Below are 23,325 nucleotides of genomic sequence, written 5' to 3' on the forward strand. Positions count from 1 at the left end.
AACTTAAAGATAAAAGAGGTCAACAAAATGTCCGAAGTATGATGATGCTAAGTTTGATTAGTTATCTTTTTTATGTCAGAGAACAATTAAATTTGTTTTATTATTATACTAAAAGAAGAAAAACCTAAACTGCAAAAATAATAATTACGACCCGAGTCTTCGAGTAGGACCCACCTCTGAATCTGTGACAGACGCCGGTTTCGTTCTCTCTCTCTCCTTTTTTTCCTCTCTTTGCTTTTCCAAAAAATAAAGTTGTCTTTTTTTATTTATAATAAAATGATTTGTTGTTTCACAGTGTGTTGTTTGTTTTGGGGTAAAAAAGAAAATCATAAGGATGCTTTCAATATTTGTTTTGTTTTGGTTGAGTGATTGCTGAAGCCAACTTAAAAGAGAGAGAAGAGAAGAGTGACTCTGTGTGTGTGTGCAAGAAAGTCTTCTCTTTCACACCTTTCGTTTTCTCGAACCTCTCCTTTAAAGATGGTGGAGGAATCTTGGGTTTGACAACTCATTAACACTGACCCTCTTTTTAGCTCTACAAGCATCCAAGGAACCCCTCTTACTTTTCCCTCTTCTTCATTCCCTCTCTCTCTATATCTCCCAATTCCTTCTCTTTTTTTAACCTTGATCTTCTTCTTATAAGAGACTCAGAGCTGTTCTTCAAGATGGGATTGTGTAAGCTTGAAACTTGACTATCTGGGTCTCTCCCATTTTCTGTTCTCTTTTGTATTCTGAGTGAAAGTTTTGTTTTCTGGGGGAAAAAATTAGGGTTCTTAGATGGAGGAGATAGAAGGAACAAACAGAGCAGCTGTTGAGAGTTGTCATAGAGTTCTTAATCTTTTACATAGATCACAGCAACAAGATCATGTTGGTTTTGAAAAGAATTTAGTATCTGAAACTAGAGAAGCTGTGATTAGGTTCAAGAGAGTTGGGAGTTTGTTAAGCAGTAGTGTTGGTCATGCTAGGTTTAGAAGAGCTAAGAAACTTCAGAGTCATGTCTCTCAAAGTCTCTTACTTGATCCATGTCAACAAAGGACAACAGAAGTTCCATCATCATCTTCTCAGAAAACACCGGTACTCCGGTCTGGTTTCCAGGAATTGAGCTTGAGACAACCTTCAGATTCACTCACTTTAGGGACTCGCTCTTTTAGTTTAAACTCAAATGCTAAAGCTCCTCTCCTTCAGCTTAATCAGCAGACAATGCCTCCTTCGAATTATCCTACTTTGTTTCCAGTACAACAACAACAACAACAACAACAACAACAACAACAGCAGGAGCAGCAGCAGCAGCAGCAGCAGCAACAGCAACAGTTTCATGAACGGTTACAAGCTCACCATCTTCATCAGCAACAGCAGCTACAGAAACATCAAGCTGAGCTTATGCTTAGGAAATGCAATGGTGGGATAAGTTTGAGTTTCGATAACTCTAGTTGTACTCCAACTATGTCATCCACTAGGTCCTTTGTTTCTTCACTTAGCATAGATGGTAGTGTTGCTAATATAGAGGGAAAGAACTCCTTCCATTTTGGGGTTCCTAGTTCAACTGATCAGAATTCACTACATTCTAAGAGGAAATGCCCCTTGAAAGGAGATGAACATGGAAGCTTAAAATGCGGGAGCTCTAGCCGATGCCACTGCGCTAAGAAGAGGTCAGTTCCATATTTTTGTTTCGTTTTCATAGCCTCTCTTTACTAAGATGGTGTAGTTAATCTGATTGGGAAATTGACAGGAAACATCGGGTTAGGAGATCGATTAGAGTACCGGCTATAAGTAACAAGGTTGCAGATATCCCTCCTGATGATTATTCATGGCGAAAATATGGTCAGAAGCCCATCAAGGGCTCTCCTTATCCCAGGTATACACTTCTTGATCATATTTTGTTATGTTAAGAAGTGATAAAGATTGATGTCACATGCAAAGAACCATCCTTTTAACATTAAGGCTTTTGAGTTTTGATGAGAAAAAAGAGTCTAAAAATGGCTAAGAGATGACACAAGTAAGATGAGTCCTTTTAAGGAAGTGTTGTATTGGATTTTTGTGTGCAGAGGATATTACAAATGTAGTAGCATGAGAGGTTGTCCAGCGAGGAAGCATGTTGAGAGATGTTTGGAAGATCCGGCAATGCTTATTGTTACTTATGAAGCAGAGCATAACCACCCGAAATTGCCATCTCAAGCTATAACAACTTAACTCTCGTTTATCTTTGCGGTCCAGCATAAACCTTCTCATGTATGTTGTTCTCTTTTGTGCGCGATGATCGGCTTTGGGGTTGCTGCAATGTTGTGATATATGGATCGGGGTAAGTGCTTTTGTTGGGGTGGATTTGCTTGTGAGAGTTTGCTGCAATTGTTGGATTTTGAGCTATATATGGGGTAAATGTAGGATTGGTCAAGACTCTTTTTCTGTTTCTCAAGTTTATTGGTCTTAATGATTAAAAGTTTAATGGTTTGTTTCTGGCTATGTATCTTTTTTTTCTTCTCAAGTGGCTTTTTCTTTTATGATTGGTACTGTTAGAATTTGGAGATTGTTGCTAAGTAACTTAATCATTTAGCAAGGTAGCTTAAATCTAAGATGATTAGGGATAAAGAATATTGGATTCTGTTCTGAGTTTAGAGAATATTGGATTCTGTTCTGAGTTTAGAGAATATTGAATTCATGTATCAAGCATAATGAATGAAACTTATTTTAAGACAAAATTGAGTTTGAGATTCCATTTTAGGAATAGACAACAAGTCTACAAAGTGCTCACTTATGTACTAATATAAGAATTCACTAAGTTAGTAAACCTATCATTAATCCCGAAAATGTTAAGTAGTTTGATGAAAATCAGAAGTATGCGTAAAATAATAACAAAGAATGAGAAAATCTGACACGTTTAAGCGCATTTTTGGTAAATTTAATCTGAATATTCATCTCATTCTTTTTTAAAGAACACTTACACTAATTACATTCCCTTTTCTTCTCCATTTATCATGTATTTTATATAATATTCTCATCTAAAAGATCATTCTCATTAATAGTATAGATTATTTAAAAGTGGGTGTTGAAACCTACAAAATAAAATTAAAACACATTTCAAAACTTTAAAATGGATGTCTCTTACATATGTAACAGAAATCACATTGTCCAACTATCTACTATACTTATGTGAAAAAAACATACATATGCCCAAAATTGTTATCAAACCAAAATGTTCTGGAAATAGCCCATTGGACATCTATTTATAAAATTGCATACACTTTAGCTAAAAAAAAGTACTTCAGTTTGTTGTTAGAATATTCAAATTCAAGAATTATTTTTGAAAGAATTGTGTGCAGAATATCAAAGAAATTTTGAAATAATTCAGAATTGTGTACACAATATCAAAAAATCCATTTCGAAAATGCTTTGTACACTTGTGTTTTGGCTTGTATTTTTATTTTAAAAGTATGATATGTAAAATAAATAGGAAGTGTAGGATTATTCTTTTTCTTGTCTAATAAAAAATAAAAAATAATCATATGCATTTATGAAGATAATTAAACTTTTAAATACTTTTTAATATTTCATACATATTATCCATTTCTCATTCCAAAAAAAGAGTTTAATTCTCAGTTTCAGAATAAAATGTGGGCCTTATACAGATTTAGTTGGCCCATTAATGTACAGGTGACAATAATCCACCAACTCGTTTCTCCTGACACAAAAAATATCTCATCATGTCTTCTTCTTCGTATTCGTGTCTCTCATTTCCTTTTTTGACTCTTCTTTCCAAAAAGGATTAGATCTGACTCACTATTACGTGTCACGCACAGTTCATTAGGTACGCTCGGAAAATTTTATCCACACATCTAAATATCTGATTTATGATCAAATCACCCATTTTTATTTTTCCTTTTGTAGCTTCTCAAATCTTTTGTCTTTATTCGATTTAAAAGTTGATGTACTCTGCATCTGATTGTTTTGCTCGTGTTTTATTACCACGTTGTGGTTGAAATTTGACGGCGGAAGTTCATGGTGGGGTATGAAGCCAGTTGGATTCAGATTTTTTTGCCAAGTTGATTGCTTTCTAGCTGATTCATTGAAAATAACGTTCCTTTTTAAAAACCCATTTGTTATCATTGTCTTCTCAAAACGTATGATCTGGTTTTTCAAAAGTGAGTCTGGTTGAGTTCTATGTGTTTGTGAAAATGTCTCAATGAGTGAAATTTTGTTTCTTTTTATGTTTTTAGTGTCTTTGTCTTTGGTTATATAGATGTTGATGGCTTGTGGGTTTGGAAATATTGTAGGTGAAGGCAAGAGATTTTATGAAGAAAGATGGTTGCGGCGAAAGAGAACAAGTTTCTGACAGTGGCACCTTTTGAGTGTGCTTGGAGTGATGATCTGAAGTTCCGGGAAGCGGGAAGAGGTTGTGTTGCGTTTGATGCGTTTGCTCACAATGATGTCACGGTGGTGTTTAGAGAGAATGTGGGGACTCAACATTACCATTATAAGAAAGATAATAGTCCTCACTACATTGTTATCATTGGTAGCAATAGGAATCGTAGGTTGAAGATTCAGGTAGATGGAAAATCTGTGGTCGATGAGGAAGCTTCTGATCTTTGTCGTTGTTCTTTGGAGTTTCAGAGTTACTGGATTAGTATCTATGATGGGTTGATTAGCATTGGTAAAGGTCGGTATCCGTTTCAGAACCTGGTATTTAAGTGGCAAGACCCCAAGCCCAATTGTAATGTTCAGTATGTTGGTCTGAGCAGCTGGGATAAACATGTTGGATATAGAAACGTGAGTGTGTTTCCTGTGACACATAATCATATCTTGCTGTGGAAGCAAGTGGATTGCCGTGAAGTTAGAGGAGATGAGTCTGGTGACGAGAAGGTTGTGGAGGAAGGGACTGGTTATGATTATGAACAATGGGGACTTGGGAATTTCTTGGAGAGTTGGCAATTATCTGACACAGTCTTCCTTGTTGGTGAAGAGGAAATGGATGTCCCTGCTCACAAGGTTATATTACAAGCATCAGGTAATTTTCCTTTGAGATCATCTGATGGGGATGTCATTCAACTTCGTGGAGTGTCGTACCCGATTCTTCATGCTCTTCTTCAATATATCTATACTGGACGAACTCAGGTAATTTCTCATATCCTCTTCCCTTGACGTAATTGTCCCTTTTGCCTGGTGAAATGCTTTGTTAGGAACCTTTTTATTTATTTATTAGTAAACATGGAGATTCTATATCTTCGTCATAATTTCCTTCAAACTTTTGTTTTGATGTAGATTTTGGAATCAGAACTTGCTCCATTGCGGGATTTAAGTTCTAAGTTTGAAGTGATGTCATTGGTGAGACAGTGTGAAGAAAGTATAGACCATTTTAAATTGAGCAAAACAGCATTTGACTCCTGCAGAAAAGTCAAACTCTTGTGTCCTATTTCTCACCCGTTATCTGGCTTTATGTTCCCAAGTGCTTTCCCTGTTGATGTTGGGAAGCTGGTAAAGTTGTACTCAACCGGCGAATATAGTGACATAAAAATCTACCTCAGTGACCATAGTCTCACTTTCCAATCCCACAAAGTCATTCTAAGTCTTTGGAGTGTTGCATTTGCAAAGGTGAGAATCTCTTTTAGTGTCGCAGTTCTGATGTACATGAATATATTGATTCTCAATTTTCTTATTTATTCTCTATGAACATCCAGATGTTTACAAATGGGATGAGTGAAAGCCATTCATCAACGATTTACCTAACCGATGTATCACCAGAAGCATTCAAGGCTATGATGAATTTCATGTATAGTGGAGAGTTGAACATGGAAGACACTGTGAATTTTGGCACCGAGTTGATTCATCTTCTCTTTCTAGCTGACCGGTTTGGAGTTGTTCCACTTCATCAAGAATGCTGCAAAATGCTCTTGGAGTGCCTCTCAGAGGTAATTTTTTTCTTTTCACAATCCTCTAGAGTAAATGATACGTCTCGCTGTCATTATCATGTTTCACTTCTTTTCCAGTACATCTGTTACAATATGGTTTCTGTATGATAGAGAGCTTAATGAGCCGTGAAGTGGGTTGCGGTTTCAAGCCTTCTGAAACTAAAAGAGAAAAGAAACGAAATACCACATTCAAACTACAGAGTAAAAAGAATATTAATATTGTGTCATGTATATATTACATGCAGGGATGGCGTTCCGTTTTGGAAGAAGGTCATACAACAAGAATAATTCTTTTATGCGAGTTTATTGGGCGTGGGAGCAGACAAACTTGAGTCTTTTCTCAAGCTAACCTCTGAACTTTGTTGCAGGATTCTGTATGCTCAGTTCTCCAAGTGGTTTCGTCTATCTCATCATGTAAACTCATTGAGGAGATGTGCAAGAGGAAGTTCTCCATGCACTTCGACTATTGTACCACTGCAAGTTTGGACTTTGTCTTGTTAGATCAGACCACCTTCAGTGATATTCTTGAGGTGTGTTTTCTCTTTCGCTAACGTACTATTTCTTATAAGAACATCTGAACCCGCTTGGAGACTTGCCCAAATAAACTGCTACAACGTGTTGCTCATGCACTGACCAGTGATTAGTTATCGTGGAAATATATATGAACAATGGAATTGTAATGGATATCACCAAGAGTGATGAATGACGTCTCCTTTCGTTATGGCATGTATTAAATCCTGGAATTGCAGTCTGCAGATCTGACGGTGACATCTGAAGAAAAGATTCTGAATGCTGTTCTCATGTGGTGCATGAAAGCTGAGGAGTCGCACAGTTGGGGAGTAATAGATGAGATGATGAACTATGCTGACCCCAAAAGTTTGTTCAAAGAAAGGCTTCAGTCACTTGATGACCTGTTACCTCATGTACGCTTCTCTTTGTTGCCATATGAGTTACTTAAAAGGGTAAGTGGATCCTGACCCTGTATATGCTGAATGAACTTTGTCATTTTCTGTTAAATTAATTTCGCTGATGCCATCTATGCTTTGATGATGACGCAGTTAGAAAACAGCAACCTAAGCAAAGAAATCCCAGTATTCAATCGTCTTGTAAGTTCTTAACATCTTCTATCGATTTGGGGATTATTTAATTTGTCATTTCAAGACTGATTTTCTCTCCAAGCCCTCACTTATTTTGTCTTGTGTACAGTTGAAGGAGGCTGCTAGCTTCCTAACATCCGGATTGATATCCCCAGGAAATGAACCGATGTATGAATTACATAGTCATGTATCTTAGGATTGTAAACATCTCCAGGTTTATATTTCCAGACTTCTCAATTATTAAAGCTTTTCACCTCTAGTTCAAGATTCCAACATCGGAGATCGAGTTTCAAGGAGCTTCAGTACATACGTGATGGGGACAGCAATGGGGTGCTGCACTTTGTGGGTACATCTTATGGTAGTCATCAGTGGGTCAACCCCGTTCTCGCAAAGGTTAACCTCACTTTTATCTTACTTTCTTTATTCATATTGTTGGAAATCCAATTACCATGACAAGGAATTCTGCTGGAGAAAAATATTTCCTTATTTGAGTTCTTTATGTTTTACAGAAAATCAACATTACATCGAGTAGTCCCACATCCAGATTCACTGATCCAAAGGCTTTGGCTTCAAAAGCCTATGCGGTATGGTCCACCCAAGTTCGCTCGGATTATATGACTAGAATTTGGCTTGAACTACAAAATTGACGAAGCATAAAATTAATTGAAGTGAACCTTCTTTCCTCTTAGATACAGTATTTAACCATATGATTTCATTTTTTTGGCACCAGGGTACTTCCTTTGCAGGGCCTAGGATGGAAGACGGCCATATATCATCCTGGTGGGTGGTGGACTTAGGCGAAGAACATCAGGTCTCCTCCATAACTTCTCTTTCTACATACTCTGTTCTCATAAAGACACAAACGGTCTAAATGCTCCATATGTAACCCATACTCGCAGAAATAAGAGAAAATGTATTTGAGTAAAACAACATTTACTTTAAGTTCTGAAAATAATATAACACGGTGAGGATTTTTGGTTGCAGCTTATGTGCAACTATTACACCTTCAGACAAGACGGATCAAGAGCATTCACAAGATTCTGGAAGTTTCAGGTATCTTATTTTTGCTACAATTATTTCCTGTCTTCTTAAGACAAGAGGTGCTTAGGAAAGTTTTGTGTTGTCGTTGTCTTGATGGGTTTGAAGGGATCGATGGATGGGAAAACATGGACAGACTTGAGAGTCCATGAGGATGACCAAACAATGTGCAAGGCCGGTCAGTTTGCATCATGGCCAATCACCGCAGCAAATGCATTACTCCCCTTTAGGTTTTTCAGGCTGGTTCTGACCGGTCCAACTGCAGATACATCAACTCCGTGGAACTTTTGCATTTGCTACTTGGAGCTCTACGGTTACTTCCGTTGAAGCGCTCTGCAATGAATGACCTTTTGACTGTTTCTACTACACACGTTTTTGACGTTTATCCTGTTTACCTTTTGTTCTTGTACTACAGTGATCTTTGAACCTGAAAGTGTTTCTCAATATATGTTAAACTTGATTCCAGTTAGATTGTTTTGGTTTTTATACAAGAGATTTGGCCTATGGCTGTGGAGTAATGAGTTATACTTTGTTTTTTATGACTCGGTTTAAGAATCTCTTGCATAAAACTGACGAAGCAGACTCTTTTTTGACAAAAAAAAGTATCACAACAGAGTAAAATCAAGACCTAGACGAAAAGCGAAAAATGACAAAAGCCACAAGAGTTGTGGTAAGCAAAATGTTTGGGAACCGCTCGAATCTTTTAAAGCATTTGGACATCCATGAGTCCGGCGGCAAATGATGTGTAGAAGGGTATGTCACAATCTTTGGAGCAGAATCCGAATGTCGAAGTGGAACCATATTCTCTACGAAATGAGATAAAACACGAATGTCTGCAGCGATAAAATGGACTTCGTTTGTTTCTGGATTATATTTGAACAGCCTCTTTTCACTGTCATGGAAGAAAAGATTCCCTTGCTTAGAAACTGTCACTGGTCTACACCACAACCTCCATATCCAAGGGTGAAGAGCTCTAGGGAATAAACAAAATGAGTACGTCTTGGTCCATGTATCTTCCTGTGGATCCAAGCTCCATATCCTTACTTCCCAATGAGAAACTCCATAATATGTTTTAACCAAGGCTAGACGATCTTCAAGGTTAACTAGCTCGCTCGGTTCCCGGGGTGTGGGCGGTGTTGGGACATCACGAAACTGTTCAGTGTGAAGATCCAGAGCTAGAATCTTGAAACGCATGTTAAGATGTGTCACTCACATGTTAAACGCATGTCTCGGGACTGCTCCGCGGAAAATCTTGAAGATATTGATGACAAAATTTGTATCGAAAAATCAATGCTTGTACAATCTACGACCAAAATGTATTTTTATTTTATTTGTATTTCTAGAGGTGTACAATTGAAAATCCTCAAAATAATCCACCAATAGTATCCAAATCATATGTTATTTATATACTCTTTATAAATATAAAATTAATTATGTGACAAAAAAAATCAAGTAATTCAAAAATTAATTAAGGTAGATCAAATAGCTTATAATTTAGTGATAAACTTTTAAATGTCATAAGACAAAAAGAATTACTTTAAATTTCATAGAACAAAGTTAACTAAATATATGCTAAACATATTTAAAGTTTTTCTTCTCTTTAGAACTAAACATTCACGAAGTGTTAATGTGAGGATGTTTACGACAAATTATTAATGTGAGGAGGTTAACAAAGAGGGCCTACGTGTTTCACGTTTCTGTTTGTATGTCATAAGAAATGAAAATTTATCCCTAATTAGGGAATTAGTTTAGTGATAAACTTTTAAATGTCTCAATGACAATTATTAATTTGATTTCGTAAAATTTCGTAAATATTTCTTAAATAATGTCTAGGGAAGAATGAAGATGACATTTGTACTGAAAGTAAGGGATGTGGATAAGTATTCTAAATAATCAAAACTAGTGTAAGGTCTTATTGTTTTAATTAAGATTCTTAGCATATGTAGAGAATACAAAAAATAAAAATAAAATTGCATACTTGTGTTTATCGAAAGATTAGTGACAAAAATTTGTTACCTTTTTCGTAAATGGTAGATGGAAAACATTAACCATATTATAAGTTTTGTCAATCAATAATCATTTACTAGCTCATCACTAAATCCGTAACGAGAAAAACTCGTAATCAAACTGCATGTTTGTTAAGTGATAGAATAGTCTAGAAGACTCTAGATAATATGGTTCGAGTATTTTAAAAACCAACATTAGCTTCCATTGGTGAATGTAAAAAATGTAAATGACTAGTGACATCCAAGAGTAAACCATTTGGACGCATCAATTTTGAACGAGAGATTGGTGGATTAATGTCTACATACACGTTTACTCTCAAGCTATTTATGGTTGTGTTAAAGGTTCCTATCTTACTTAGCGGCTTTGTTTTGGGTATAAATATATTGATTGAATTTTAACATTTAAGAGTATCATCGTTTAGAAAATATTTGTGACGAAAATAATTAGACTATGGTCAGATTGATTATAACTTTACAAAACGGTTTCTTTTTACTTGTGTAATGACATTTAGCTATAGATCAATTTAGCGTTCTTAATTTGTGTTGGGTTAGATTTTGAATTGGAAAACATTTGACGTATATATGAGTTGGATCCAGTTTGTATTTTGGTTACATTTTCAGTTATATATGTGATAAGAAGAGTTAATTTAGAAAGTTATTTTTTACTGTCTGTATATATCTCTATAAGGAAAATTTTCTAATTAAATCATTTCTTTGAAACTCTTATTTGCATCAATCATATATGCCATATATTCACACATATATTCGTGTCGAAGATGTTATATAATATTTCTAAGAAAAAATCATTGAAAATGCGAAAATATTTCATACCGATATGAATATTGGTTTGTGATTATAGGTTTATAACAAGATCTCACCAACGTTGCTTCGTTGGAGAACTACAGTATTAAGGTGACAAACTTAGTTTCATGTCAATTACTCGTTTTCGTTTTGTTTTGGTCTCGTTTCAATATATTAGTTATATATGGATGATGAAAGAATAAAATTTTGTATTAATATGAATTGGTTTTTGACTTTACGTATATTTCAGTAGAGGAAAACTTGCCTAATTCACAATTTCCTTATGAATATAAACTTTTTTATAACTATGATATATAATAAACCTATAATCTCAAATCAATATTGATGTTTGTTCAGAAATTTCTCGCGGTTTAACTATCATCAATGTTGATTTGTTAAAGAATAGGCATAGCAACATGTTACCTGAATCGAAATTCATAGCAAAGATTTATGTTTGCTAACGAATATCATATACTATTATTGATAATAATAAAGTTACATTTAAGCTTTTAGAAGCTATATGCATATACTTGCATACATCATCATTATACGCATATGCTTCACTAATTCCACATTTTAAAACAAATTTAAACTTTGTGATTCAATTCAAGATGTAATGACTTTCAAATATGTAAAATGGTTCCAACGCATTACTCTTTGGTTATCTTAGTTAGGACTCTCTTAAAGAGAGACACATCACACATGCAACAAGTTGTGTGGCACCACACACAAGAAGATGGTCATCTTTGGTCGGATTCAACAACACAATTTTCCACCTTAAACTCATCCGATTTCATCAAATCATAGTTCGTTACACTCCTTGATTAGTCTAGTTTTCAACGAACATAACCATTAAAAAAAAAACCATAAGCATTCTCCAAAAAACCAAAAATACCGTAATACTATCAAAACAAACCATAGTTTTGACCAACCTTGCTTCAATCCCCATTTTCTCATCCTACACAAAACCATTTCAATCGATTAAACACTCAAACAAAACCTTACAGAATTATCTACACAATGAAAAAAACAAAATCAAAATCCATAAAGTAAACAAAAAGTTATGATAAAATCAATCAAAGCTAAAAGCACACCAATACAATACACAAAAGCACCTATCCACATCCATTAACCTCCGCATCCTTACATTCGTAATCCTAAATTATAAACCGTCGATAGATTTAAATCCAACGGTTGAAATTCAAACCTGAGTTGATACACCGATCCGAGTACTCATCATTTTAACCAATCAGAGAAGAGATTACAAACTCTGTCTCATAAACACATCTGACTATATAAACATCATTCCCATAGTTCTTCTCCTTCTCCTCATCACAAAATTCTCCGACGCATTACATTTTCTTCCGATCAATACAGAGAGATCAGTTTCTGAGAGAGAAGAAGATGTCTATAGAGGAAGAAAACGTTCCAACGACTGTTGACTCAGGAGCTGCCGATACAACGGTGAAATCTCCGGAGAAGAAACCGGCGGCGAAAGGTGGTAAATCTAAGAAGACGACGACGGCTAAAGCAACGAAGAAGCCTGTGAAAGCTGCTGCTCCAACGAAGAAGAAAACAACTTCCTCTCACCCTACCTATGAAGAGGTCAATATTCGATCTAAACTTTTTTTTTTTGAATTTTTATCAGATTCATAGATTTGGAATTTGAATTTTGTTTGAATTCGATGCAGATGATTAAAGATGCGATTGTAACGTTGAAGGAGAGAACTGGATCTAGTCAATACGCGATTCAGAAATTCATAGAGGAGAAACATAAATCACTGCCTCCTACTTTTAGGAAGCTTTTGCTTGTGAATCTCAAGAGACTTGTTGCTTCTGAGAAATTGGTTAAAGTCAAAGCTTCTTTTAAGATTCCTTCTGCTAGATCCGCAGCAACACCTAAACCGGCTGCTCCGGTTAAGAAGAAGGCAACTGTAGTAGCTAAACCTAAGGGTAAGGTTGCTGCTGCTGTTGCTCCTGCTAAAGCTAAAGCGGCGGCTAAAGGAACTAAGAAGCCTGCGGCTAAAGTTGTTGCTAAGGCTAAGGTTACTGCTAAACCTAAGGCTAAGGTTACTGCTGCTAAACCTAAGTCTAAGTCTGTTGCTGCTGTTTCCAAGACTAAAGCTGTTGCTGCTAAGCCTAAGGCTAAGGAGAGACCAGCTAAAGCTTCTAGGACTTCGACTAGAACATCTCCAGGGAAAAAAGTTGCTGCTCCTGCTAAGAAAGTGGCTGTGACTAAGAAGGCTCCGGCTAAGAGTGTGAAGGTGAAGTCTCCGGCGAAGAGAGCTTCGACTAGGAAGGCTAAGAAGTGAAGAAGATTGGTTTAGGATAGGTTTTGGGGGGAGATTGAATACATGGTGGTGGTTAGCTTCTATAGGGTAGTCTTGTATAATTGAATCATCCTTGAAGGAGCTTGCTTTCCAAAGTTTTTTACTTGTTTCTTTGGTTTCTTCTTGAAACTTTTTTTTTTCTTCTTTGTAAGTTTTGGTTTGTTTGAATTTTAAGCTTTTTGATCAATAGCTATAATGTGATGGTTTCTTCACTCTTTTACTTGTTCAGAAACTGTTATAGAAGCTTTCCATTTCAAGCAAATGACATTCACATGTTTAGTTCTGTCTTACTGTATCATTGTCTTTGTGGATTCTTCAGTTGTGGTTTTGAAGGAACTGGTCTCTCTTAAGAACAAGCTTGACCAATGTTAAGGTGAGATTCATATGTTTTCCTCTGAATCATGTCATACATTTGCTTCCTTAAACATCTCTTAAGACCAAGCTTGACAATGTAACTATCTCTTAGGTTAGGTGTTGCCAATTCTCTCTTTACTAGAGAGATTCAATTTTGTTTGATGTTTTAGGAGTTACATAAATGAATGACATACCGGGAAAAAAAAAGCTAAGAGATCTTCTGCGTTTATCTATCTTCATCTCTCATCTTGGTGTTTCTTGGAGATACTGTTTGAATCTTTCCACTTTCTGAATTGAGTATTTGAGCTCTTGTTGAATGTTGAACCTAGAAGGAGAAAGAACAATGTCTTTCCATATTGATCCAGCTTCACAAGCAGGATTTGGATTTCTGTATAGCTCGTAAATAGAATCTGCATTCTCGTTTAACCTCCCTACATTCTTCAAACAGTCTATCTCCTCTGGATCCACTAGCAATGTCTTTTCCTTCTCTTTCCACCCTATCAGCTGCATAAACCACATTTGTTCACCATGGATCCTCACTTTCATTACTTAAAACGTTTCAGGAGGAAAATTTTAACCTTTGGAGAACCTTCAAGAGCATTGGTGCAGTAAAGTCTAGCATTGTCAACTAAGTTGCAATAGGTAAGAAACGCATTCGCAAACCTCTTGTGAGATCTCAGCTGAGACCTCACTCTAACTGCTCTTCTACACATTATAGCTCTCCTGCATATATAGTAAACCAAAACCTTATGTTATGAAAACACACAATTGTTTTAAAGACCAACACTTGGAACATTCTCACCTAATTCCTCGAATCACTGCTAAATATGCATCACATACAACTCCAACTAACTCTATCCTGTATGGCTTTCTCTCCCTTCCATCTTCTTGAAGCTGTTGCCTTTCGCCTATGCGTTCCCAATAGTTCTCTATAACATCTCCATTCTCACCAACCTTGTAGCCAGCTCCCATTCTGTAACGATGGCGATGCACATTCCTCGCCATTGTTATGGTCTGAACCACAAATGGTACCCAAGAGAGTGTTCCATCCATTATCACGTCTCGCCCTTCGTTGAGAGCTGTAACGAGCAGCGATGATGCTGCGTCTGTTGATGATTGGTGAACCTGTTTTATTTCCATTTCACCGTCAGAGTTTCACAACATTGGATATTGAGTATAACAAAGGTAATATGCAGTATATATGAAGTTGATTCCTTGCACATTTTGTCGCTCTGCAGGTTCTTTTTACGTTAAGGATTCTTATTGCAACCTATAAGGAAACAAAGAACCTTACGAATTCAGCAGTCTTGATCATATCAACATGACCTCTGGCGCTTAAAGCTCTGTATATCACATCAGATTCTTTAAAAGCATCGGCTTCAATCACCACAGCATCAGCTCCTGCCCAAAACGGTCTGATCCAAAGCACACAAGCATGTACAGGTTCAATGCATAAGAACACTGATTAATGACAGATATGTTGATACTTTACTTACTCTTTGAGAATGTCTTTAAGCACAGTGCTCTTTCCTGCACCCATACCACCTCCCATAAGAAGTAGAACCGGGCTTCGGTCCTTGTGTGCAACTGGAGCCATAACTTCTGTACACTCTGAGTCATCAACAGATGCGATCCCCATTGCTTTCATTTCCTCTACCAATGTGTTAAACACTCTTGCCACTTTTAGATTTTTAGTCACCCTCTCAAACCTCTGTTCCCTATATATTAACCAAGGAACAAACAATCATTTTGGGAAGAATCATTAAAGAGAACACTTGTTTTTTAGACTCACCTTGTAGCCGCCATGACAATGTGCTTTAGCTTCTTCTTAGGCTCTACATCGGCACTGAGTATCTGAAATGTTTTTGGTCTATTAGTAATATAACAAAGAAGGGATAATGAAAGTTTATTAGTAACCTGACTGATCATGAGATCCGCATGGCTCCAGTGGTAAGCAAAGTAACTAAGAATACATCTCTCAAACTCTTCAACGAGCTTAATGAAGAGAGAATCAGCACCAGGCTCTTCAGAGAAGAAGCTGTATATGTCTTCCTCACAGCTGCCTGATTTTCTTATGTACTCATTAGCTAATTTGCAGAGATGAGGACATTCTCTCCTGTCCTTGAATCCCATCTGCCGCACTACAAAAGACACAAACAACATTTCCTTAATATGCATCATAATCTAAGATCAGGAAGATTTCAAGGAAGCTATGTAGATTGATTTTACCAACATAGTGAGAGAATCTCTCAAGCTTCTCATGGCCTTTGTGTTTTTGAGACGATCTGAGACGAGGGATGTTCTTGGAGTGACGTAGCTTCCTTAGACGGAAGTGCAGTGCAAGGGCTAAGAGTAAGCCAATGGATGAGATTACTAAAATCTGTGCGAAGGTCGTCGTGTTGTTGTTGCTGTTAAACTCTGGAACACACATTGATCTGGATTTGCTTTGGGGATCATCAAGAGACATGAGATTAAGATTGTTAGAACTCTAAGATTGGGTCCATTCTTGAGTTTGTTTTCTGTTACGAGACAATGTATCTGCTTTCTCCACGTGTGTTGTACTAAAATAGCTTTGAGTCCTATTACTCCGGAAGTTTCTTAGTTTGCTTTTTGTGTGATTTGACTCACCATTTTGTTTTAATAACCAAACTCTCATCCCCAATGTATGATATAATAGTGTTTTGGCAATGGTTTTATAAAATCTATTCGTTAAGGCTATAACATAAGAAGAATCTGTCATTGGATATCTATTGGAAAAATGAGTTACAGAGAAAGGCTTTGAAAATAATATTCTAAACCTAAGTATAAGAAATAATAAATTCAGATCAGAGAAGAAGTAAAGAATCTAAAGAGAGATGTCATATGTTTTTCATATAGGAGCTGTGCAAGTTGTTCTGAAATGGCCAGCCTGATTACACCGGCTACATCGAACAACCCGCTTTTGACGTCCACGGTCCTCTCCTTGACTTCTCCTCTTCTTTGGCCGTGGTGGTTGTCTTAAATCCCTAGGTGGTCTGATAACAATCTCTTCACCATCCTCACCACTTTCTCCGGCAGGTTCTGTTGTTTTCCACTCAGTTTTGTCTGGAACTGGATGTATGGTTTCTGCGTAAGTTCGCCGGTAATTTGCTACAGTGAAGTAACTCTCTGTGAACCTGTATACGTTCTGTCTACAAGCGAGGAGGGCTGCAACTGCGTGGCTACAAGGCAAACCGTATAACTCCCATCCACGGCAGTAACACGTACGGCATCTAATATCCACTATCCATTTTCCTTCACTGGTCATGACCTCGAATTGTGCTTCGTTTGCTTTGTGAACTGGGTACAAACGACATTCTTCTATAGCCTCAAGGACATGTCTCTCAGCAGATGGAACTAGCATACCAGACCATTGCATGCTTGTTTCACGGCGTTCATTGAACAGAGTCATTAGTTGGCGACGAATACTCTCCAACATTTGGATTATAGGAAGACCTGACGCATCTTGAACCCAACTATTAAGTGACTCGGAAACATTTGCAGTCAGATGTCCAAACCTTGTTCCTTCAAAGCAGTATGTGGCCCATTGACTGTGCTGGATGTTACGAATCCACGAGGCAGCTTCTGGGGATATCTGGGCTATCTCTCCCATTTTTCCTTCAAATTCAAAGTCGGTCAGACATTTTGCTGCTTCCCAAACAAGGTTCACAAGAATGGAGTTGTTGAACTGAGTACGGACGCTTTCTGTGAGACAATGGACACACAAGCCATGAAACGCCGTTGGAAAATTAGTATCTACTCCATCGACAATGGATTGATCTCTACTAGATAAAATTGTCAGCTTTGGCATGTTTTCGGAATTAACTTCAAGCAGCTGACGCAATTCTGAGAGGAACCACTGCCAGCTACTATCATTTTCTTCACTAATAATAGCGAAAGCCAAAGGAAACACTGCACCTTCTCCATCAAACCCAGTGGCAAGCAGCAATGTCCCTACATATTTGCTCTTCAAAACAGTCCTGTCCAATCCAATAAGAGGTCGACAAGCATTTAGAAAACCACAGATTGATGCTTGAAAAGAAATGAAGAATTGTTGGAAGCTCCCATCAACTGGGCTTCCATGAACCACAGCAACGCTCCCAGGATTTGTTCTCCTAATTTGATCACAATATCGAGGAAGAAGGCGATAATCTTCTTCATATGACCCGCGAACAGCAGCCATTATACGTTCTTTTCCCCTCCATGCTTGCTTGTATGTTAGTGTAATTCCATGAACTTGATGAATTTGCTCCAGTATCTCCTTGGGTTTGCAATGAGGATTTACTTTCAGCCTTTCTGTCACAGCATCAGCAACCCACTGAACTGAAGCTTGATGGTGACCAAGGTGTGAAATACCACCACATGTGTGACTCCCATGAATAGTCCTTATTGTAAAGGTTGGTAGACCAGGAAGCTTGGCACAGTGAATTCTCCAAGGGCAACCCTCACTATTGCACTTAGCAGTGAAGCGAGTTTTGTCAGATTTAACAGTCTGCATCTCAAAGCGTAAGGCAATTGCTGCATCTCTGAGTGCTCTCCTACACGCAAGGACATCAGAAAATTCCATACCAACGATCAAATTGTGCTCAGGAGCTGTTTGCAGAGACCGGCATTGAAGGATAGGAGGAGCCAACTCTAGCTGCTGAGAAAGGCTTATGTTCAGGCCAGGTAAGGGATCCCTATTCATGCAATGACCCACCGCCAACTGTAAATTATCATTGAGATCCTGAGAAACTAATAAAGCAAGTTTATCATTCTCTGAAGTTCCCGAGTCATCATTATCAGGAAAGGAGAGGTCAAAAGTATGGTCATAGCTTTCATTTTGGTTTTCCTGAGAATCAACCTCATCTTTTCCTTCCACAAGTTGCTTTTCATGTATTTCTTCACTGTGAGTCCCTGAGTTTTGTAGAGCCAATGCATGTTCCTGGCCGTGGTTCCAAACCTCATTTTGCTCACGGGAAACACCTATCTGCAGGTTGGTCTCTTGTAATGGTTCCAAAGCAAAATTGTAATCATGACTAGTAAAAAGTTCATTGTTCTGTCGAGCTTCCATATATTGCTCCTGCCTAAACGAGATATCGTGGTTTCCCGACATAATCAGCTCGTTATTTGTCATTTCATCACAGTAACAAAATATTGGCCAACAAAAACACTAATATCTCTTACAGATTCTAATTCAACCAGTAGTGTCTTTTATAGACCTGTAAAGAAGAAAACAAAGTATGAACACTAACATAAGACCTTGACAGAAAAGTGAGAACAAAAAACAAATAAAAGAGCTATAAGTTGTATAACCATAAGCCCTCAAGATATAGCACAAAAGCAACTAACTTGGAAGCATTCTTCTATAAAAACTTATGCTCCAATCATTGTTTCTAACAAAAATCCAAACCAACACTAGTTAAGAGCAGAGATTAATGTTTTAGCCTAAGTTTTACAACTACCACCATCTCTGAAATTGAAAGCTCTCTGTTGGGGATTTAGCTAACGAACAAAACACCCTTGAGCCACCAAAACCCAATTCGAAATTTCACAACTTGATCAAACAAACACAGATTAAAAACAGAGATCATGTACGAGAAAATTCAATGCTCGGAACAATTTCTAACCAAATTTGACAGGAAACAAACGAAGGAGATCGGAAATCGAAACTTACAGATCAAAAGGATATGAAGCGGAATCTTCAGAATCACCAAACGCGAAAGGGATGAGGCAATTTCAAAGATAAGGAATTTGGCGGGTAAGCAAAGAGAAAGAGGTTGAAGAAGAAAATCTGGACAAAGGAGAAGGGCAAAGAAGGCCGACGTGATTTATTCTTGCTGGGACAAAAAGGGCACCTTCTTCTCTCCTCACAGTTTTAGGTTTTACGAGGGTATTATCGTCATTTCCAGATTTACACAAGTCGTGTTTTTTTTTTTGGCTACACAAGTCGTATTATTGGACTTTTCCTTGCTAGTAAAATAGTAAGTTAGTAAAACTAACCAGATTCGAGATAACTTGAGAAGTACTAAAACCCACATATAATCCTTGGAGGAAGAAGAAGAAACCTTAGATCTATAGATCCATTTGGCGAAGTGTTAAGAAAGAAAAAAATCACTTAAGCAAATCCTAGATTTTAAAGATGGTAGATGATCATGCTGATATTCCGAACAGTGAGATTGTGCCATCGTCTCATGCAAAGTGTTCATTGATCCTTCGTGTGGCCCATCACTTCCGTCGCACAATCTTCGGATTGCTTAACTATGTGAGTTGGTAACAAATATACATTGATATAGTGATAAAACTTTCCCATCTTCTAATCTCTTGAGTTGCTTATTGTTTCCATCAAAGTGTTCATGGTGCGCTTGAGGAGTCAAAAAGGATTAACCCCTTAGTACTTGATCGTGGTGTTCCACAGTTTACGTTTTCCTGTTGGATCCAAAGTTCCTTAGTACTATTAACATATATAAATCATTCTCTTCTGTGTTTTTTTTCATTGTCCGTTTTATTTACTAAACCTCCTAATTTTTTTATTTTATTTTTATTTTTTTTATTTTTTTTTAGTTTGTGTAGAATGATGAAATAAATGAACAAGGAAAATTTCAGCCTACTAATATACTTTATTTGCAAAGTTTTTGTCTAGACTAGGAAAAACAAAAGGTAGAAAGTCTTGGCTCAGACCACTTTGGTAGTGTCCAGCATGGCTACTTGGCTAGCAACAATGAAAGAAGCAAAGCTTTGGAGGCTAGCGTTGGCGCAATGCAAAAGGAGCTCCAACAGATGAACGATGGACAAGCTAAAGCACTAGCTCCATCTCAATTAAACTATGGACAAGAACAAAAACACACGATTTGTTTAGACATATTTCTCCGGCTTTCATTTTATTTTCTTTAAATAGGGATTTTGAAATCACAAGTTCCTACATACATTGAAGCATAGTGCATAAAGGAAAACCATGGAAACGTGAGATACTGTGATCCTTGAAAGGATGAAACAGAGCACGAAGATTCTTATTTATTTGCTGCAACAAAAGAAAGTAATAGAAGAACTTTTTTTTTATATATACTGGGGTTGTGTCTCTTTCCTCGGTTTGGTCGCCGGTTTGATGTCTAACCAATTGTTGTCTAACCTTTCTCCACTTCAAAGCTTTGCTGCGATTGCTAAAGCAGGCAAGTTGTTCCTTGGCGGAAACTTAAGATCCTCCCATCCCTCCTCATCCTCCACTCTCTCAAAGTACTGATCTACCATGCTATCCGTCACGTCCTCGAGTCGCCTTGGCTGCCACTATAAATTTCAGCAATACAACATTATATCAACAATATGACATAGCAAAAATAATAAATGGAAAGTTTTGTTAAACCTTTGGATTCCTATCTTTGTCTATCAATACTGCTCTGCACCCCTACATAAGTAAGACACGTTCTTGTAATTATGGTCTACAAAGGACAGTTTCAGGATGTAGATACAATCGGAAAAGCTGACAAAACCTCCACAAAGTCTTTGCTTATGTCTCCCTTCATCACATGACACACCATTCTATACTCACGGATAAGACACTGCCCCACCCCTTGCAATCTTCCTTCTCTTATCTGAATTTCATACACATTGTTAGCTTTCTGCAATTATTACATGTGACAGATTTTGGGAACTAACCGATCTTAGCGAGATTTTAAGGCATGATGGTGAAGCCTTCTCCAATGCTTGAATGGTAGCTAAGAGCCAATCGTTTGGTTTTTGTGTGACCTCTCTCTCCTAATCAACACATGATGGTAGAGCGCAATATCAAAGGTAACTCAGTGAACTCATGATTCATGATCGGAACTCACAAGTCAACATATGCTGTATATTAATGAAAAACTTACAAGTGCAGAGAAAATTTCCTCCACTGTTCTTTTCGAGAAGCACCTATCAATAACATCTAACCTGCGTTAGGGAGAAAATTCAAGATCCTGTCAAGAGCAGTTGAAAGATGAGGCCAATACATGATCATGATCAATAAACAATACGGAGAAAATGTTTTTACAATTGACTTAGAATGCTTGCGATGTTGGCATGGAAAATATATATTCGGCAAAATTATACACACTTGCCTGTGGTAAGAACTATGCTGGTTCAGGTGCGGATACTCAGCGTATGCATCGAGAATTGTTGAGATAAAGGTTTGATTACTTGAACCAACTTTGTAAAGCTCTGCTTCTAATGCAGTCAAACTCTGTGATAAATAAGTAAAATTACCAATAAAGATCCTGGACGAGCTTTAACTAAAATTAATCTTTTTAAATGAACACTAAAATCTAAAACCGTACATTATATCATATCAACTTTTGTTTTTTTTGTCTTTTTATCTTATGGAATTTTGTTAAATTTACAATTATCTATTTTAGGAACCAAGAATTTTATTATTTTATAGTGTACTAAATTATCGAATATTAATTTATAAAAGTTTTATTGTATAAGAAATATTACAAGAGTTTAATATTTTTTATATTGCGGTAATCTCTAAGGAGAATACTAAAGATGTGAGCAAAGGAAGTTCATACTATTGAAGGCACAAAATGAGTTGCAAGACCACATGCAAGCATTTCGGCGCCATCTAACCTAGCTCCTGTAAGGCCAACATACTCTCCTGAAAGAAGACAAGAAAGGTTGAGAAAACTAGAAATATTTTGCGCATGCAGAAACAAAGTTAATATTGTTACCAAAAAATCCAGGGAGTCTTGACAAGAAGTAAGAGGCCCCTACATCTGGAAAGAGCCCTAGAGCTGTCTCAGGCATTGCGAAAACCTTGAAGAAACTCAAAAGATATGGGATGATATATATAAGCATATTTCATAGTGATGTCTATATGTCATCCATGGACATGTATAAGAAAAGAATACCGTGTTCTCAGTTGCAATACGAAATCGACCATTGGTAGAGAGACCAGCTCCACCTCCCATGACAATACCATTCAAAATTGAAACCTATGATTATATTTAAAAAAAAAAGAAAAGAATTAATGAGGTATTAAACACTTTGAGTAAATCACTAAAGGGACAGTCTGTATGATGAGACCGGAGACCTGAGGTTTTCTATACGTGGACAAAACATAGTTGAGCGTGTATCCAACTTTGAAGTAATGGGCACCGCGTATCAGTTTGCCTAATCCACGAAAATATAGAAAGACTGTGTAGTAGCTGAAAGTAAACAAAAAGGAAAAGAAAGATGGTCATGGGAGGGTTATATATTGAGTTACCTTGTAGGATATCACGAACAATAGGTGGAATGTCCCCACCAGCAGAAAAGGCTCTTCCCTGACCCTGTGGAGATGTTATTAAGTGTGTGTAAACAGAGGAGATAATAAGGATATAGTGATTACCTTTAGGACGACAAGTTTCACACTAGGGTCTTCTTCATATGCAAGGAACAGTTGCAACAACCGAGAGACCTAGAGAAGATTGATTCAAACCAATATATATGTAACTAGGGCACGTACGAAATGGAGGAAGAATAAGCAAGGGAACGATTCAATACCATGTGGAAGGACAGAGCATTAAGCTGCTTGGGTCTGTTAAATGTCAAGATTCTAACGCTCGATTTCTCTTCCACCAAAACCTGTGATCGAACTAAATTAGAGAAGAAGTGACCGTTTAAGATTTGGAGAAAAGAAGAGAAAACAAACCTGAGAGTGAGATGCCATCTTCTTCTTCTCCTTTTTTTTTTCTTACAGTTTTCCTTCGCCTTTGTATCCTCCCGGACATGCATATATATATAGGAAAATATTTTGGTTTTTTTTTTTTTGTGTAGCTAAAATAAAGTTTAAAAG

General features: G+C 37.1%; 6 protein-coding genes, 2 long non-coding RNA genes and 1 pseudogene across 18 annotated transcripts; 5 read left to right on the forward strand and 4 right to left on the reverse strand.

The window, feature by feature from the left end:
- The first annotated feature begins 301 nt into the window (after positions 1-301).
- On the forward strand, positions 302-2,681 carry WRKY21 (WRKY DNA-binding protein 21). Its single transcript, NM_128611.3, has 3 exons — positions 302-1,646; positions 1,727-1,852; positions 2,043-2,681. The coding sequence occupies exons 1-3, from the start codon at positions 775-777 to the stop codon at positions 2,185-2,187; spliced, it is 1,143 nt and encodes a 380-aa protein (NP_565703.1). The 5' UTR covers positions 302-774; the 3' UTR covers positions 2,188-2,681.
- Positions 2,682-3,697: 1,016 nt separating this feature from the next.
- Positions 3,698-8,568, forward strand: AT2G30600 (BTB/POZ domain-containing protein; the record flags this gene model as incomplete). Of its 6 annotated transcripts, NM_001202713.1 has the most annotated exons (15): positions 3,760-3,799; positions 3,880-4,168; positions 4,266-5,103; positions 5,251-5,580; positions 5,667-5,897; positions 6,030-6,167; positions 6,266-6,427; positions 6,647-6,859; positions 6,956-7,003; positions 7,104-7,162; positions 7,255-7,387; positions 7,504-7,578; positions 7,725-7,805; positions 7,979-8,047; positions 8,141-8,568. In NM_001202713.1, the coding sequence occupies exons 3-15, from the start codon at positions 4,294-4,296 to the stop codon at positions 8,357-8,359; spliced, it is 2,568 nt and encodes an 855-aa protein (NP_001189642.1). In that variant the 5' UTR covers positions 3,760-3,799; positions 3,880-4,168; positions 4,266-4,293. The 6 variants fall into 6 exon arrangements, with proteins under 6 accessions (NP_001031448.1, NP_001189642.1, NP_180618.2 ...); NM_001036371.2 differs by lacking the exons at positions 3,880-4,168; positions 6,030-6,167 and having other exon boundaries at positions 3,698-3,799; NM_128612.3 differs by lacking the exons at positions 3,760-3,799; positions 6,030-6,167 and having other exon boundaries at positions 3,808-3,998.
- Positions 7,969-9,470, reverse strand: AT2G30615 (F-box/LRR protein). Its single transcript, NM_179821.2, has one exon. It carries the CDS (start codon positions 9,224-9,226, stop codon positions 8,654-8,656), a length of 573 nt encoding a protein of 190 aa, NP_850152.1. The 5' UTR covers positions 9,227-9,470; the 3' UTR covers positions 7,969-8,653.
- Positions 8,861-9,280, forward strand: AT2G08405. The gene has a single exon (NR_140335.1). It is a non-coding gene; the product is annotated as an other RNA (long non-coding RNA).
- A 2,344-nt stretch (positions 9,471-11,814) lies between the features above and the next one.
- On the forward strand, positions 11,815-13,566 carry AT2G30620 (winged-helix DNA-binding transcription factor family protein). 2 transcript variants are annotated; one of them, NM_001202714.1, is made up of 4 exons: positions 11,815-12,444; positions 12,531-12,792; positions 13,006-13,202; positions 13,322-13,547. In NM_001202714.1, the coding sequence occupies exons 1-3, from the start codon at positions 12,244-12,246 to the stop codon at positions 13,149-13,151; spliced, it is 609 nt and encodes a 202-aa protein (NP_001189643.1). In that variant the 5' UTR covers positions 11,815-12,243; the 3' UTR covers positions 13,152-13,202; positions 13,322-13,547. The 2 variants fall into 2 exon arrangements, with proteins under 2 accessions (NP_001189643.1, NP_180620.1); NM_128614.4 differs by having other exon boundaries at positions 12,531-13,566.
- AT2G30630 (P-loop containing nucleoside triphosphate hydrolases superfamily protein) lies at positions 13,546-16,103 on the reverse strand. Of its 3 annotated transcripts, NM_128615.3 has the most exons (8): positions 15,753-16,103; positions 15,441-15,664; positions 15,316-15,377; positions 15,020-15,241; positions 14,818-14,938; positions 14,326-14,648; positions 14,102-14,246; positions 13,556-14,027 (listed from the first exon to the last, which is right to left on the reverse strand). In NM_128615.3, the coding sequence occupies exons 1-8, from the start codon at positions 15,988-15,990 to the stop codon at positions 13,767-13,769; spliced, it is 1,596 nt and encodes a 531-aa protein (NP_180621.1). In that variant the 5' UTR covers positions 15,991-16,103; the 3' UTR covers positions 13,556-13,766. The 3 variants fall into 3 exon arrangements, with proteins under 3 accessions (NP_001325409.1, NP_180621.1, NP_973567.1); NM_001336276.1 differs by having other exon boundaries at positions 13,546-14,027; positions 14,102-14,648; NM_201838.2 differs by having other exon boundaries at positions 15,316-15,664.
- Positions 16,104-16,392: 289 nt separating this feature from the next.
- MUG2 lies at positions 16,393-18,657 on the reverse strand (annotated as a pseudogene; the record flags this gene model as incomplete). The annotated part of the gene is made up of 1 exon: positions 16,393-18,657.
- A 1,047-nt stretch (positions 18,658-19,704) lies between these two features.
- On the forward strand, positions 19,705-19,936 carry AT2G08410. Its single transcript, NR_140336.1, has one exon. It is a non-coding gene; the product is annotated as an other RNA (long non-coding RNA).
- Positions 19,937-20,365: 429 nt separating this feature from the next.
- AT2G30650 (ATP-dependent caseinolytic (Clp) protease/crotonase family protein) lies at positions 20,366-23,268 on the reverse strand. 2 transcript variants are annotated; one of them, NM_128617.4, is made up of 14 exons: positions 23,182-23,268; positions 23,034-23,114; positions 22,879-22,947; positions 22,756-22,819; positions 22,582-22,661; positions 22,400-22,483; positions 22,220-22,304; positions 22,061-22,146; positions 21,611-21,732; positions 21,383-21,443; positions 21,174-21,272; positions 21,008-21,109; positions 20,881-20,922; positions 20,366-20,804 (listed from the first exon to the last, which is right to left on the reverse strand). In NM_128617.4, exons 1-14 carry the CDS (start codon positions 23,197-23,199, stop codon positions 20,661-20,663), a joined length of 1,137 nt encoding a protein of 378 aa, NP_180623.3. In that variant the 5' UTR covers positions 23,200-23,268; the 3' UTR covers positions 20,366-20,660. The 2 variants fall into 2 exon arrangements, with proteins under 2 accessions (NP_180623.3, NP_001323466.1); NM_001336277.1 differs by having other exon boundaries at positions 20,881-21,109.
- Between the last annotated feature and the right edge of the window lie 57 nt (positions 23,269-23,325).

This window comes from Arabidopsis thaliana, chromosome 2 (genome assembly GCF_000001735.4).
Source record: "Arabidopsis thaliana chromosome 2, partial sequence".
In the NCBI taxonomy this organism is placed as follows: Eukaryota; Viridiplantae; Streptophyta; class Magnoliopsida; order Brassicales; family Brassicaceae; genus Arabidopsis; species Arabidopsis thaliana.